Source organism: Euleptes europaea, chromosome 11 (assembly GCF_029931775.1).
Source record: "Euleptes europaea isolate rEulEur1 chromosome 11, rEulEur1.hap1, whole genome shotgun sequence".
In the NCBI taxonomy this organism is placed as follows: Eukaryota; Metazoa; Chordata; class Lepidosauria; order Squamata; family Sphaerodactylidae; genus Euleptes; species Euleptes europaea.
In genome coordinates, this window is record NC_079322.1 from 39066814 (window position 1) to 39083204 (window position 16391).

Genomic DNA, 16391 nt, shown 5'->3' on the forward strand with positions numbered 1-16391 from the left:
TCTTTGTGAAGTAACAAATGACTATTACATATTAATTGCACTCTTCATATATTTTTGTGTTGTTGGTTTATTATTCTATTTTATTTAATAGGCCATAGTGACTGCATACGGTTGACTAAGAACCTGGAGGTTGGCAACCCTACTTATGGGCCAGGCAGGAGCCCTCTTCAGAACATAAGTAGAGCCTGCTGGATCAGGCCAGTTGTCCATCTGGTCTAGTATTTTTCTTTTCCCGCCACCATTGTGTCTGCACAGTGTAGGCCAACAGAGTTGTTCTGGGTGGTCAGAGGCCTGTTAGGATCTGGCCTGCAGGAGTAGGTGAGCTGCTTTGTGGCCTACTATGACTGTTTTGCCCAACACGTTGTAGATAAAATCTCTCCCATCCCACCAGCTTGGGCTTTACATTAGAACTGATAGGCTGAGATGGTGCCAGGATGCCAAATATCCATCTATTTGGGATACTTTTCAGTTTATTGCATCTGAAAATGTGGACAGGAGACAGGATCCTTGGAGGTTTGAGGCCTGCCACCTGCTTATATGATCATTGCCCTTCCTGGCTACTTAAATCTGCTGGGGGAGGGGGGGTCAGGCTGAGTCCTAGTGGTAGTGAATGCCTTCTTGAAAAATGGGGTGGTCGCCCAAGCCTTGAAACAGGCTGTGGTGCATGCACTACTAAATAAGCCAACATTGGAGATTTCAGTTAGTATTAACCAGTCTCAAATGATCCACCTTGAAAGAAGTACAGATTTTCCAAGATTTGCCTACAAGTTTGTTGAGTAAAAAGGAGATTTTGATTTTTTAAAGACACATTTTACAAAGGAAAGGAATAAAGTATTGCTGGAGAGTCCTATTTTCTATGGAAGTTGCATTACCTAAGGACAAAAAATAATCACTACAGTAGAGCAAGCTAAGTGTTTGGCAGAAGAAATATCAACTGAGGACACGTCTAGAAAATCCGAGAAGGAATCTGAAAGAAAATCTCCTGTCAGTTCAAGAGACAACTCACCAAAAACAAGAAGTGGGGAAAAAACCCAAGGAAAGCAGATAAAGAACTTGATCAAGCTGCAGCATTAGAATAAAATGACAAAATGAAGATTGTATCAATAAATATTAACGGTCTAAATTTTCCTTTCAAATGAACAAAAATATTTTATTTTAAAAAACCAAATATGCAGATATATTATGTATTCAAGAAACTCATAAAGAAAAAACATGGACACATTTTAAATAATAAGCAATTGGGCAAAGTGTATGTAGCCTCAGCGGATTTTTAAAAAAGGAGTTGTGGTTTATGTAAATAATCACAATTAAATGTTTTAAAATAATTAAAAAGACTCTGACAGAAGATACATCCTTTTGAAATCAGGCTCCCTGAAGACAAGAGCTCTACATTTAGCAACAATATATGTCCCAAACAATTCAAGAGAAAAAAAATTATGAAAATTTCTTTCAGTCAATATCGGATTTTCAAGGAGAGAGAATGATTTTCGGAGATATGAATGAGGCAATGGATTAAAAAAAAAAATCAAATGTTCCAGTGGAAGGTCTGACCCAGACCTTAAGGTGTCACACATTCTGAATATGTTTGCACACCCCTTGAAGAACAGGTCTGTAGTTTGGGGGTGTTCTTGAACCCAGGCTTTTTGCTGGAAAAGCTGGTAGCAGTTGTAGCCAGGGACCATATCAATCTAACCTAGATGCTTTCTCTTACTGTTCATGGATGTATCCTGGCTACTTAAACTAGATCTCTGTTTCCAAATGCTTTTGGAAAATAGTCCTGATTTTTCCATAATAGCTCTGATAACCTGTCCTGGGATGTGTAAGCTATGGATGTACTAGTTCAGTGTGAGATCTCACAATGTCATTGTAAATATGCCCTAGCTATAGACTCTATGTTTGCTTTAATTTCAGCCAAGAAGAGCACTTCAGCCCAGAATTAATAAAAATGACCACATTGAAGACCAGGGTCTTCAATATGATGTTTAAACAGAGATAGTATGATGTAAATTTAACCAGTGTGGTTTCTACCCCAACCCTCCACTTGACTGCCTTAACCCAAGTGGCTTCTGAATAAAATAAGTTCAGCACCTGTGAGGGAACAAAAGAAGATCAGTAACTTTTATTTACTTCCAAGGATAGGGGAATAAGGTGGTTCAGAAAAGCAGATTAAAACAATGTTACAGGTGTCACTCAGTTGATAATTTAGGAGAGTAGAGAGCGGTTAGCAGCCAAGTTTGTGTTCTTGAGGTGAATGTTGGACTTCCCTCAGCCTCAGGATTCTCCCAATGTAAATGTCAGAAAACACAAACTCTTCACTAGTTTTTTTCCTCAGAAACTGGGGCTTTGAGAGAGCTTCCATCTCTTCCTCAAGTTAGCCTGCTTTATCACCAAAGACAGATTCTGAGACTTCCAAAGTCTCTTGAGACAGGTTCTCTCCCAATTAAAACTCTGGGGTGGCTAATCCTATCTGCAGACATTCACTAGTTTAGCCTGCTTTCATGCAAGGCAAGCTTTGAGACAGGATCCCTCCAGTATCTCTTTCTCTGAAGGTTCAGACCCTATCTGCCTGAGGTGACAGTGTAACCGCTTTTTCTCTTGTGATCCCCGCCATCTTGTTCCTCCAGCTCTTGCAGGGATCTTGGTTGGCTCCTGGCAGATAGCTGCTCTGCTCTCACAACAAAAGGGACTAAAAGGGATTGGTGTATTTCAGAAAGGGGCAGAACCTTTGCCCATCCATCCCTGATGTTTCCGGATGGAACTGTGACTGAGGTAAATGCCAATTGCTGCCCAACTTGGTAGAGCAAGGTGGGGCATTCTCCAGTAGAAAAGCAGTGGGCAGAATAAAATGCTGTGACCTTCCTCTACTTGCCACTTTCCCTCTGCTGCTGTGTTCCCTGGTCATTTTCTTTCCAGACAAATTCATTTCCCTACTTGGGAGAAAAATGTCCAAAGGTTCCAGTGGGGGAAGGGGTAGGCAGAGAGAGAATACAGTACTATTGCAATTGCCCACTGTGTTGCCACTGCTTTTTGATAGTGTCTGTCTTCAAAGATGAATGTTTGCTGCTGCTATATGCAATTTCACCATCAGTTCTTTCTAAACTTTCGTTTTGTTACACTTCAAACTAATTTTCAAAATGGTGATAAATTGAGGAGTTCAGAGATGGCTGATTACTGAAATGAGCGATCTCCTTTTGAAATCTCAAAGAGGAAAACAGTGTGTTCTGCTCCTGCTGTGACCCCCTTCATCGCTTAGGAAGCAATAGGAAGAATTCAATTGTAGATCATGATGTTGCTTTTTCCTTCAGTATTTGTGCATGGTCAGTATCTTTATATTCATTCTGTTAATAGTTGTATAGTCAGAAATGGATTTTGTATCATTGGTTTATCCATGTGGCTGAACATATGAATTATTTCAGAGCCTCAAGATCATTGCTTTCATAGGATAGTTCATTAATCTAAATAAAAAAATAGTTATCCCACTATTGGTGAGCATGGTATTAATACGCTGCAGTATTTGCTGTTTAAAGATTTTTGTTTTAAGCATGTAACCTCAGTTACTCCATATGTCAATGTACGCACCTCAATTTTTACATATAGCTTGAGTTGGATTAATAGCCTAGTACAGTGATACTCCATTGGTTGTGGAGAACCACAATTGCAATTACTATCAACCAGCAAAGCCACATTTACATCCATCCCTGGCATGAAGCCTATACCTCAAGGAGGCTTGCAGTTTACCCATACATCTGGTGACATCTGTTTCAAGGTGGGAACCACCTGCCAATCAAAAACTCTACTGCCATGCAAGGGCCTTGGCCACTTTCCTGAAACATGGGGCAGAAGCCACAATTGGGGGAGGGGGTGCTCAAAAGAGCCACGGGTGGCTCATGAACCACTGAGTGAGTATCTCTGGCTTAGTAGGACAGGAATAGTTTGGAATTGAATTTAAAAAACAAAGGTAAACAGGTAAATGGAATTTAGTTATGTGTTTTTATGTTTTATGCCTTGTCTATGCAAATCTAGCAAATTAATGCAGGTGGTTTACAGAGCAGCAGCATCCATTTAATACTTGGCCATTGGTTTAATAAGTGCATGTTCTTGTTTTCCTATCACAAGTCAATTTCTTGTGTTACTTTTCAAGAAAAATATGTTGGAGGATGTGGCATAATTCTGGTTCTTTCCTTTCTGCTACATGTTTAAGCTTCTATTGGTAACACAGACATTGTTTTAGGCTGAGAAAGTAGTCTCTGTGGTCACTTATGCATGGTCGGTTTAGCCTCCTTCATTCCCTGTTTCAGCCAGGATCAAGTTTTTGAAAATGCACGTTACCTCATTCCTTTTCGGCTCATCCCTGTTTCAACCTTAAACGAACTCGGCTTTTCCCATTGCTCTTCTTACCAGAGTCAAACTGTCTTTCCTGGCTCAAACCAGATTGAAAGAGCGTGCATATGCCTGCCTCGCATTGAGCTTCCCTCCCCCTTCTCCAAACCCCTCTTCTGTTTGCTAATAGCCATATAAGGGAAGCATAGAAGATTGGCATCTCTCACAGCCAATCACGAAGAAGTGTGTAAAGAGGCAGGGAGGGATTCAAGTACCTCCTGCTTCCGGGGAGCTCTTTCTGAGAGAAAGAAAGGCTTTTTAAAAAGGAGGCTTGGATTTCCCCCCCCCCCATTTCAAATGGCTCCGTTTTTTGTTCTTAAAATGCTTTTTTATGCAGCAGTTGGGTCTGGGGGGAAGGAAATGTTCTCTCACGAGGTGAGCCAATTACAGAGCAGCAATTAAAGGGATGGGACTTGATTTGAACTTGGGAGACTGCTTTTCTATTCATGCCTCCATTAGCACAGGGTTTTATCCCTGATCATTCCAGCCAATGCATACAGTTTGACCCAACCCAGGTTACTTTGATCCTGGCTGAAACAGAATGAAGAAGGCTGAACCGACCATGCATAAGTGACCTGTGCTGCTATAACATCCTTGTATATCTGTTTTAGTGTATTGCAGAGAACTTGTAGAATACACAAGTGCCCCAGTGATGTTCAGGAGCTGTTTCTGTATGTTTCTAATGATCTAGATCAGTGGTTCCCAACCGATGGTCCGTGGACCCCTGGGGGTCCGCGAGAACTAAACCAGGGGTCCGCGAAACAAAGTTATACCACCAGAGCTCCGGCACGCAGCTCTCTCCCTCTCTCTCAGTTGAGCTGCGGCCGCGGCTCAGGGGCCGTGTGTGAGGTAAAGTGCCCTCCTCCTCCTCCTCCTCCCCCCTTTCCCTCTCCTCACAGCGCGGCCGGGTTTTGCACGCGGCGCTCGAGGGCCGGCGGCACCAAGGCGGGCGGCGGCAGCAGCCAATCAGCGGGCAGGATTTTCCCGCTGGTTCTGGCTGGCGGAGGAGGCCGAGGCGCTGAGGACAGGCAGATGGCAGGCTCCCCAGGGAGGGAAGGTAGGAAGGAGCCCAGGCGGCAGCAGCGAGAAGGAGGAGGTCTTGGATTTGCCTTCCCGTGGCGATCCTCGGCCTCCACCCCATTCCCTCTTTATAGGGCCGTGTCTTCTCCCCCTCCTATCTCCCAGCCGTTTGTGGGGAGGTTTTGCCTTGGATTTGCCACTCAGATGCACGTTTTCCCCATCCAGATTCTCAAAACTGTGCATGGGGGGTTATTGGCCATTTGTGAATGGGAGGTTTTGCCTTGGATTTGCCTTTCAATAAAAAGTTGTTTGTATAATTGAAAGCTCTGCTATTGTGTTTTTCTTTTAAGACAAAAGATGTTAACATATGAGTTGTTTTTTCTAAACTAAAACCTCAGTATTCAGGTTAAATTGCCACATTGGCACTCGGAAGTTTTATTTTGAACCTTGGGGTCCCTGCACTGAACCAAAAAGTGGTCCCTGGTCAAAAAAAGGTTGGGAACCACTGATCTAGATACATCTGTAACAAAACATTCTGTGTTCTGTAAGTGACTGAGGACGGGTAACATCATTTTAAAAATACAACAATATACAATATAAATATACATTAAAATCCATCAATAAAATTCTAAAAAAACCCCTAAAATTATGGCGCACAAATCTAAAAGCTGTAGGGGACCATAAAGGTGGTAACCCTTTGTTTTTGTTGTTCCCACTAAGGGGAAAAGGGGGGGGAGGCCAGTAGATGGTGTAAATTATATGAGCAAATATAGGCGGATGTCCTCAGTTGTAGGCCTGGTGGGAAAACTCTGTCTTGCAGGCCCTGCGGAAAACTTTCAGATCCCACAGGGCCCTGATGTTACCAGGCAGAGCATTCTACCAGGCCTGAGCCAGGGCTGAAAAAGCCCTGGTTCTTGTCAAGGACAGCCTTACGTTCTTAGGGCCAGGGACCGCCAGTAAATTTTTGTCAGACGATCTTAATGTCCTTCGGGGAGTATACCAGGAGAGGCGGTCCTGAAGAGTGTATACTGTGCAATATTTGTACAGATTATTTATGATGAAAATATTTAGCACATGTTGAGTGTTCACTAGGGGTGTGCAAAATTTTTTTGAGTTTGGGTTTATTGGGCCTGATTTTTTTCCGGTAAACCTGGAATGAGCCAAATACTCATACCAGTAAATGGGTGTTCGGCTTTATTTCTTGGTTTCCCCAAAAGATTCGGGTCTGTTATAGTCGATGGAATTTATTTTCAAGGCTCCAGGGGGTATTTTTTGAGGTAGAGTCACCAGATTTGCATTGTAGCTGCAAGGGACTCTCCTTAGACAGACACCGAAGTTTGGTGAAGTTTGAGACAGGGGATCCAATTTAATGGTCCTGCAAAGGGGTTGCCCCCATCCTTCAGACATTTGTGAGAGCCTAGAGCCGAGCTGTTAATCGGTTTTAAGGTTCAGAAGGTCAGCGTTGCCAAGGACTGGTGCTCCATTCGTATCTAGGGCACATAGCATGATGTTCATGCAAATTAGCTTCCACACTGAGGAAAACAGCTTAAATGCAAGAAAAATAAGGCACAGAAAACATTTCTTTTGATGGCAAATGACATCCTGTGAACTTTATTATAGTCATCAAAATTCTGATTTCAAGAGATGGTCACGGTGCGGGGAAACGAAGCCGCTACTTGGGGCGAACTTCAGTTTGAGAGCAGGTTTTCATGGGGGGGGGGTTATATCAGAGCCAGCTGAAGTCACGACCAAGGCGGCTCTTCTGAAGGAGATTGTTCATCCGCATGGGTGAGGAGTCTTCTTCAGAAGCCAGATCAGCAGCTTCTGAAGCTGGTGCTTTTAGTTGAAAAGTATATCCCTCTGGGACTGGGTGAGCCCCATCTTTTTAAATGACCCTTCTGCTATCCAAATTACTCCACTGAAGGGTGATGGATAGTTTGGTCTGACCAGGTTAAGTCCGATTACACAACCACTACCTCAAAAGGGCCACAACTATGGAGTCCTACAAAACCAGTCAAAGATAGAAAAATGGAAGAAGATTGGCTTCTTCCATACATCTGAGCAAAGGCAAATAGCCAAAACCCGAAAAGCCAAATATCTATTCAGATTTTTGGGAATCGCCTATTCAGCTTCGGACAGATTTCCGGATTTTGGTATTCGGCAGAAAATAAACCTGAATATTGCAGAAATGGCTAATTTGGGGTTTATTTTCAATTCGGGTTTACTGATCTTCACAGCCCTAGTGTGCACTGATTTTGTCACTAGCTTTATTGTGGTCTAAATATGGCTGTTTTCTTGTTTCTTACCCTGATGACCCTAACCTTTTCCTCCTAGATATGTCTAATGCAGATAAAACAGAGCAGTTCACTCTTTGGGGCAAAGTTGTGGGTTCTTGAATGTCCTGTTCCTGCCTCTCTTGCATGCAGATTCCTCGGTTCCATAATTTATTTTAAAAGTGGTTTGGTGTTATGCCAGGATTGGCATGAATGTGGATCAAGTTAAACAGAAATACCCTCTATAAACTTCAAGCCATGGTTACAAGGGCAACCCAGGCTAATTTTAACCATCTTTGTGCTAATAGATCACTAAATAATTGTTTTAAAAATATTTCACGTATAGAATCAGAGAGGCATGTGAGAACCTTGGCTTTTAGAACTATGGTCTATACATTTCCATGTTATGTGTACAGAAGGCTATGGATATGTTCTAGTCTTGTTCCCTCCCCCTGCTTTCTTTTTAAAAGTACTACTGAACACTGTTTGGCACAATGGTATGATAGCTGTAGAACAATGAAATACACTCTTGAAGTCTATATTGTTGGGCATTACAGTTGAAATCTGAGGACTGTAACTATTACAATTAATTACAAATCAATCTTACCTGAAAGTATGTTTGACATGTGGGACAAAAATATAGCTTACTCAATGTCTGAACCATTTAATCATGCTGTTGGAAAAGACTTATGAGAAATTTAATAACTTTTAGTGAAGAAATTGTGGTTTGAACCAAGCAAGACACTTCAGTCTAACTTATCAGTATTTTCTCCACCACCACCCCTTTTTTCCATCAGGTTCTGCAATGGGTTGCGGACTCAACAAGTTGGAAAAACAAGATGAAAAACGTCCTGGTAACATCTATTCAACTCTGAAGAGGCCCCAAGTGGAAACCAAAATAGATACTTTCTATGAATATCATTTCCTGGAATTTACTTTAAGTAATGGTAAGGCTATTTTCTGTTTTAGGATTTTTTAAAAGCTGTCCAGCATATTTGTTGTATTTCATATTGATAAGAAATAGTAATAAGCAACCACAGCATTTAAGATTTTAACAAGTAACGCATCTGACTAAAGCTGCTTTGTTCTGCCCTGTGATGCTTATTTCAAATCAATTCAGTATTTTCCACCTCCATTTATTGAAGTATTTTATTTTTATTATTATTTATAGTCCACCTTTCTCATTGAGACTCAGGACAGATTACACAGTGGAAACTAATGCAATCAACAGAAGGGGACATCCAATAAACAATGTAATAGGATTAGAATTTGAGAAATCTGAAACAAAACTGAAAACATGGTTATAAAATGGTGTGAAATATCACACATCAGCTGAGAGCCAGTGTTGTGCAGTGGTTAGAATGCTGAACTAGGATCTGGGAGACACAGGTTTGAGTCCTTACCCTGTCACTGAAATTTGCTGGGTTGCTTTGGGCCAGTGACACGCTCTCACCCTAACCTACCTCACACTGTTCTTTTGAACATAAATTGGATGAAAGGACGTGAGCTGCTTTGAGTTTCCATTGGAAGAAAGGTGGGTATAAATAAAATAAATAATATATGCGTCACACAGAGAGGAGATTAAGATTTTTGACCCAGGCTTAAGAGAGTAGCAACTGTAGTTCTTTGATTAGATAATCAGGTTAATTTTTTTGACCTTCAAGTCAAAGGATTTTAAAGGCAAGAGAGGTAGTTTGACATTGCCTGCCTCCGCACCGTGACCTTTGTGTTCCTTGGAGGTTTCCTGTCCAAATATTAGCCAGGTTCAGGGCCAAGAATGTGTGTGACTCGCCAAGATTACCTAGCAAGCTTCCTTGGCAAGAGTAGGGATTTGAACCTGGGTTTCCCAGGTCCTAGTCCTAGGAAACAGTAACCATACTAGCTCTCCAGGGTAATATATGTGCTAATAATTGTTTGGGATTCACAGCTCAATATTTACTATGGCCCACCCTACTTTTGAGGAAAGTAGGGTGCGATAAGTAATACCAAGTCATGAACCCCATATTTCTCTCTTCCTGCTAGTGTGTGTCCTTTCCCAAATATCATCCTAACTAGAAGTCGCCTTTGGAAAAAGACCTCCCTGCCTTTGATAAGCATGCACAATGTGTGTGTTAGTGTTTACTATATAGAGAGCCCAGTTCTTCTCAAGGTCTGCTGTAGAAGACATTTTTCTGAGGCAGTGCAAGGGCATTTTATGTGGGTAGGCATTATGCTAAGCATGATGTTATTTTGGCTCTGTTTGGATACCTGCTTTTATTATAAACAGCCTTGTCTATTATTGGTAGGTTGGGGGCATTCATATTAAATGAGTAGGAAGCATTCAGTTCACTTGACCAACATTATCTGTTGAATTTTTGTGTTATGGTTGTGAGATCATAATGTGGGCTATCAAGAAAAGCATAGTAAAATATTAGACATTGTCATACGTGATCATTTTGCTTTATAGCCCATTGTTTTACCATATGCTGTTATTTCCAACTACATTGTTAATTTTGACTAGTGCTGTTCTGAGTAATTTAAATGTGCCGCACCATTTCCTGGCCCCATTTATTGTTTCTTTTTCTTGTTAGCAAATGAGGTGGTCATGTTCTTTGGTTTTGAAAGTATAGTCATGTGGAATTTTGTTTTACATTAGCAATACTGAGATTTATGACCTATCTGACATTAATTTGCCTAAAGAAACCCATAACTCCATGATGCTGTTGTTGAAGATTCTGTGTCTTTAAAATGTCAGTGAGAGTATGCTTTGTATTTAAATTGTGCAGAAAGCAAAATATGGCATAAGCAAAAAGGCAAAATTTAGTAGTGTGGATTAAATCATTCTCCAAGTAGACTTCCTTCAGTAGGGGTTGCTAAGTGTGGTCTTGCAACCGACGGGAGTCCAGTGGGGTGCTGTCAGGCAACAGAATTACCAGAAACTTTATTGTGAAACTATAGAATTTCTGACAATTCGTAGAGCAGACTGACATCACTTATGGGTTTTCCCCCAAAGTGATGTCACACCATCTGCAACAGCTTTTTAAAAAATATTTTTCTCCTGCAAGCTGCAGGAACAGCAGTGGGAAGCAGGACCTGGGGGTGAGGGATGCCCAACCCTGAGCAGGAACCTGGGAACCCTATCCTCCGGTAGGGTTGCCAACTCCCGGTTGGAATATTCCTGGAGATTTGGGGGGGGGCACCTGGGGTGGCTGGTGTTTGGGGAGGAGAGGAACCTCAGAGGCATATAATGTCAGCCTCCAGAGCTGCCATTTTCTCCAGTGGAACTGATCTCTGTAGTCTGGTGTTGTAATTGTAAAACATAAATTTGGATTTGGAAACCTAGATTTGTAGCTAACTGTTCACCAATGCAACACACACAGATTTTTCCATGTTCCCCTTTCGATTGACCTCTGGCAAAATGTGTGGAGCTGTAGGGCATATATGGGCAAAAAGCCAAATTGGTTGAGAGCAGCCATGAGGAGGGGAAATTGAGTGAAATTGGGTCCACAGGATAAGAACATAAGGAAAGCCCTGCTGGATAAGACCAAGACCCATCAAGTCCAGCAGTCTGTTCACATAGTGGCCAACCAGGTGCCTCTAGGAAGCCCCCAAACAAGACAACTGCAGCAGCACCATCCTGCCTATGTTCCACAGCACCTAAGATAATAGGCATGCTCCTCTGATCCTGGAGAGAATAGGTATGCATCATGACTAGTATCCATTTTAACTAGTAGCCATGAATACCCCTAGTAGCCCGCACCACTGACTTCAATGGGTTTAGAAGGATGTGACTCTACTTAGGATTGCACTGTAAGAGTTCCACATCAGGAATCATCAGGATATAAGGACAGAAAAGGAAAAATGACCTTTACAGTTGTAAAAGTGAGAGACCAGTGCTTTTCAACCTGTTCATCAATGACCTGGATTTCAGTCCCAGCATTCTGCCTGCCCAAATGCGCAAGTTTCCACCTTGTTGAAGGGATGTCCAAATAACCTATTTTAATTTTTTTTAGCATAAATTGTTTTGGCATACATTTAGTTGAATTGTCAGTCAGAACACGGACTCGGTGCCCAGCACATGCATTTTAATAGGCTAACTTGTAATGGTGGGAATTTAGTTGAACATTCACGCAACTGTTGCTTGATAGGCAGATGGCTAAAATCTTTTACACTGAGTGGTGACAGCTTCCCTACTGAGAGGAGATGGGAAATCTTGTCTTTTAACTAAAATTTAATGTAAGCCGCCAAATGCAAATAAATTATTTTAATGAAGGAAAAAAACAACAGAACTTGACCCTTTAATGGCTGTCGGTTACAGACCCACCAGGGAAAATTGTAATGGGACTGTGCATCAATAGACAGTGGTTTAGTGGGTTCTTGTGCTGACTCCTGGCCTATTTAACTGTAATAGTATCCGAATTCTAGTTAATACTACCTATGCAAATAGAAACAATTACACTTCTGAATACATGTACACTCAATACTTTCCTTTCTCTTTGGATGGAGAGCAAGCTGTATATGATGATTTTATAAAGAGGTCTCTAGTCATTCATGCAAAAAAAAAAAACCAACATTCTGAGAGACCTAGTTGATAAACATTTTTGCTAGGATGTCTGTCTACCACATTGGAACCTTTATTTGGAGAGTACAGTTGCTGAGGGTGCATGACAGTTTATACTGAGTGTACTGTATACTGCATTCCAAGTAGCTCCAACGAGATCATTAAGCCTGCTCATGGAGAAAGATTTGTATCTTATTTTCTTCTTCTGATCACCTTCAAAACAGGTTTACCTTTCCACATAAGTGCTTATCCCAGAAGACAGTTTGAGAAGAAGAGAGTCTGCATAATTAGGAACAAAATGTTAAGGACTACACTGAGAAATGGAGACTTATTTATATGCACCTGAATGCTTTGTAGAAAATGCCATTTTGTAGGAAAATCTCCCCATCCTATTAAGTCATCTACAATTTAGATATGTCATTTTGAATAGATTTTTAAAATAAAAGATTTTGCAGTGTTTGTGTACTTTATATTTAATTCAGTGGGATTGACTCCCAGGTAAGTGTGTATACGATTGCAGCCTTCCTATAGTTATTATCTTGGGCTGAAACGAGGGATGCCAGCCTCCAGGTGGGATCTGGGGATCCCCCAGAAGTACAGATCATCTCCAGACTACAGAGATCAGTTCCCCTGGAGAAAATGGCTGCTCTGGAGGGTGGAACATGGCATTAAACCTCTCTGAGGCCTCTCCCCAAAATATCCAGGTATTTCCTAACCCAGACCTGGTAACCCTAGGTGGACTCTATGGCATCGTACCCCACTAAGCTGCCTGTCCTCCCCAGGCTCCATCCCCCAAATCTCTGGGAGTTTTCCAGCCTGGATCTGGCAACACCCACCCCCATCTCCAGCCAGTGGCCAGAGGGAACCCAAAACTGTGTTTCCATTTTATTTTGTTTTAGTTCTACTTTATTAACTTGTAGTTTCCTTCAGTCTTGCATATTTCATTTTTTTGGCTTCCAAAGATTTCTATTTTTAGTAAGTAACGCTGGCAATGCAAAGCTAAGTACTTAATTGTTTTGTTTTATCAAACAAGTAAATTTAAAGCATGCACTGCCCTTCGCATTCCACAGTATTTCCCAGACTGAATTAAATGGAGATTAAAAATGAAGGAATGTCAGTTTTGCCCTTTTAAAGTAATTTTTATAAGAGGCATTCACAGTTTTATGGGGTGATCTTGTAGAAAATGTAACTGTTTCAGCAAGTATTGTCTAGCAAACTTGCAACCCATTCCTGATCTGGGAGGATAAAAATCCACAAGAGGAGTGCAAAGGCCCACGCCAGCATCCGGGCTGCTTGCGCCAGTGCCCGTGCCACTAGCGCCACCAAGAGTGGCATGGACACCGTGTTGGGGTGCTCACGCCAGCCTCCCTGCGCTGCCAAGGCAGCACAGCCCTGGGACGTTGGCTCAGCCTCCCACTGGCATCCTAACAGTGCACCTCTATGCGCCATCATCCCAGGGGGCGTTCCAGGGCGGAGCCACCTTTAGGCAGCTTTCTAACCCCCCTTCAGGCCAGGAACACCCCCTTTCGTCTTCGGCCTTCTGTGCAGTCTCACATTGGGACTGCGCATGCGCAGGCCAGCCACCGGAACGATCTCTCATAGCTTCTATATTATGGATAGGGGGCGCCGCTCTCTCCATGCATGCGTCAGCTTTCCCGCCCAAGCGACGCAGCGTTGGAGGGAGCCGCCCCCTTTCCCTCAGTTCTTTTTCTGCCGCCTTCGGAAAAGGTTCTTCTCAGCTTCTCTACATGCGCTCTATCGTGAGTAAAAAAAAAGAAAAAAAAGATAAAATAATAATAAGGACGATTATAGCGCAGGTTGTGCGCACAGCGCTTTTCAAAAAGTGCACGCAATGTGGCAGCAAGATGTCGAAGACCGACGACCATGCCCTCTGCTTCATTTGTTTGGGGGAGGCCCATAAAGTGGGCTCTTGTGAGATATGCTTGCAGTTTACGCCTACTGCCCGCTCGAATAGGGCTGCGCATCTCCAGTCAGCGCTGTACCAGAAGGCCTTATCTTGTTCCGATCTGCCGACCTCGTCAAAATCGGTCGCACGGGAACATGCCCCCCGTTCCGAGTCGGTCGGTTCCGGAAGATCGGTACCGACATCGGGCCCGAAGAAGAGACGCCAGTCGTCCCCGGGACTTAGAAGAGGGCTGCCTCGGAGCTGGTGCACAAGAAAGTGAAGGAGAAAACTAAGCACCTCGAGGCTCAGGGCGAGAAAAAGCCGAAAAATAAGCACTCGGATCTGAAGCCCTCGGATCCGAAGCCCTCGGATCCGATAAGCACGGAGAGGTTGTCTACCCCACCACCTCCACGCACTCCGTCTCCGATCATCGGATTCGAATCGGAATCGGAGCTTGATCTTCCTGACCTGTCTTTGGGGGATTATATGGAACCACCCACAGCCCCTGAAACCTCGGTTCTGACTCAGTCGAATCCAAGCATGCCTGGTCCTTCAGTTCTGAGCCAGCAGTACCCTATGCCACAGCAAGGGTGGGGTCCACTGTGGCCACCTCAACCTCCGCAGTCACAGTGGCCAGCGTATCCGTGTTACCCGTGGTACCCTGCTCCTCAGCAACCGCCTATGTGGCCAACGCTTACCCCGCAGCAGGGGAACCAGCCTCCTGCTCGACCTCTTAAGGATCCTCAGTTTTCCACCCATGAGACAGACACTGAATCTGAACATGGCTCGCAAACATACTATTCTGAGCAGGGATCGGAGGCTACCTCAGACCTTTCCCCAGATGATACTGTGGGCACGTCTGTGTCTTCTTCTCCATCAGATGACTATAGATCCTCTGCAGAACAGATGTCAAGATTGGCTAAATCTTTGGACATCTCCATCCAGCCAACTGTTCCAAAACCTAAGGAGAAGATATTATCAGCTCTGTACTCTGATTCACCAGCAACTATTGCCTTCCCTATCCTATCTGATTTTATGGACATGGCAAAGAAGTTGTGGGAGAAACCTGCATCTATCCCCTGTACTGCGAGGAAGGTGGAGAATCTGTACAGAGTTCAGCCTACAGACTTTGAATTTCTTTTTTCACACCCGGCTCCATCATCGCTGATTGCGTCTGAAGTCCAATCTAAACAGCCTGTAGAGAAAGACAGTCGTAGAATTGATGCTCTGAGTAGGAAAGCTTATTCGGCGGACTCCTTAGGTTTCCGAATTGCGAACTATCAAGCAGTTATGGCTGTGTATCAACTCTTTTTGTGGAAAAGGATGGGTGACTTTCTGGACTTGTTGCCTGATGAGGAGAAGTCACTTGCCAAAGTGGTCATGTCGGAAGGATCAAAATTAGCTAAGCACCAAATGAATGCTGGACGCCATGCTGCTGACTGCTCAGCCAGAGGAATGGCTGCCGCTATTTCTTTACATCGCTTTTCTTGGCTAAGATCTACTAATTTAACCCTGGATACCAAACAAAGGATTGAGGACTTATCTTTTGATGGGCAGATGCTTTTCGCCTCTTCTACTGACGAAACCTTGCAGCTGCTAAGAAAGCAAAAGCAAACAGCTAGGTACATGGGTGTTACAGCCCCCCTTCAGTGCCTTACTATAAGAATCGTTTTCCTTACAAGGATCGTTACCAACAACCTCGATTCCAGAAGCAAGGTCCCTCTACATCTTATGGGCACCAGCAACAGCGCCCCTATCAAGCCTTTCAGCCCTCTAATAGAAGGAGGCCATATAAGAGCCGATCCGCACAACATCGCTCTCAATCTCCGCAGAAGCAGGGGGTTAAACCGGCCTTCTGACTGGGGGACATGGGTGTAGGAGGGAATGTTATGTTTGGTGATCGCTTAGTTCCTTTTGTACAAGCTTGGCAAGAGATCACTACTGATTCATGGGTCATTTCCATTATCAGGAATGGTTATAGGTTAGAGTTCCTACATACCCCTCCTACCGGTCCTCCACCGTTCAGTGTTTCCCCCCCCCCATTGCCTAGTTTGATGGGTTCCTTATCTGAACTAGTTGCCAAAGGTGCAGTGGAGACACTTTCTCCGAGTTTGTTGGTTCCTGGTTTCTATTCAGGATTGTTTGCTATCCCTAAAAAAGATGGTGGGCTTAGGCCCATCTTGGATCTTCGTCAATTGAACAAATTTCTGTATGTTCAAAAGTTCTGTATGGTTACACTGCAAAATGTGTTGAGTTTATTAAAGCCTGGTTG

At 43.2% G+C, this 16391-nt stretch overlaps 1 protein-coding gene across 1 annotated transcript in view; it reads left to right on the forward strand.

Annotated features, from left to right (window-relative positions):
• RFTN1 (raftlin, lipid raft linker 1) overlaps nucleotides 1-16391 on the forward strand; it is a 124729-nt gene that overhangs the window by 8812 nt on the left and 99526 nt on the right. The window contains exon 2 of the mRNA XM_056858007.1: nucleotides 8471-8620. Coding sequence (XP_056713985.1) covers nucleotides 8479-8620 — 142 coding nt within the window. The 5' untranslated portion in view covers nucleotides 8471-8478. The remainder of the gene's footprint in view (nucleotides 1-8470; nucleotides 8621-16391) is intronic.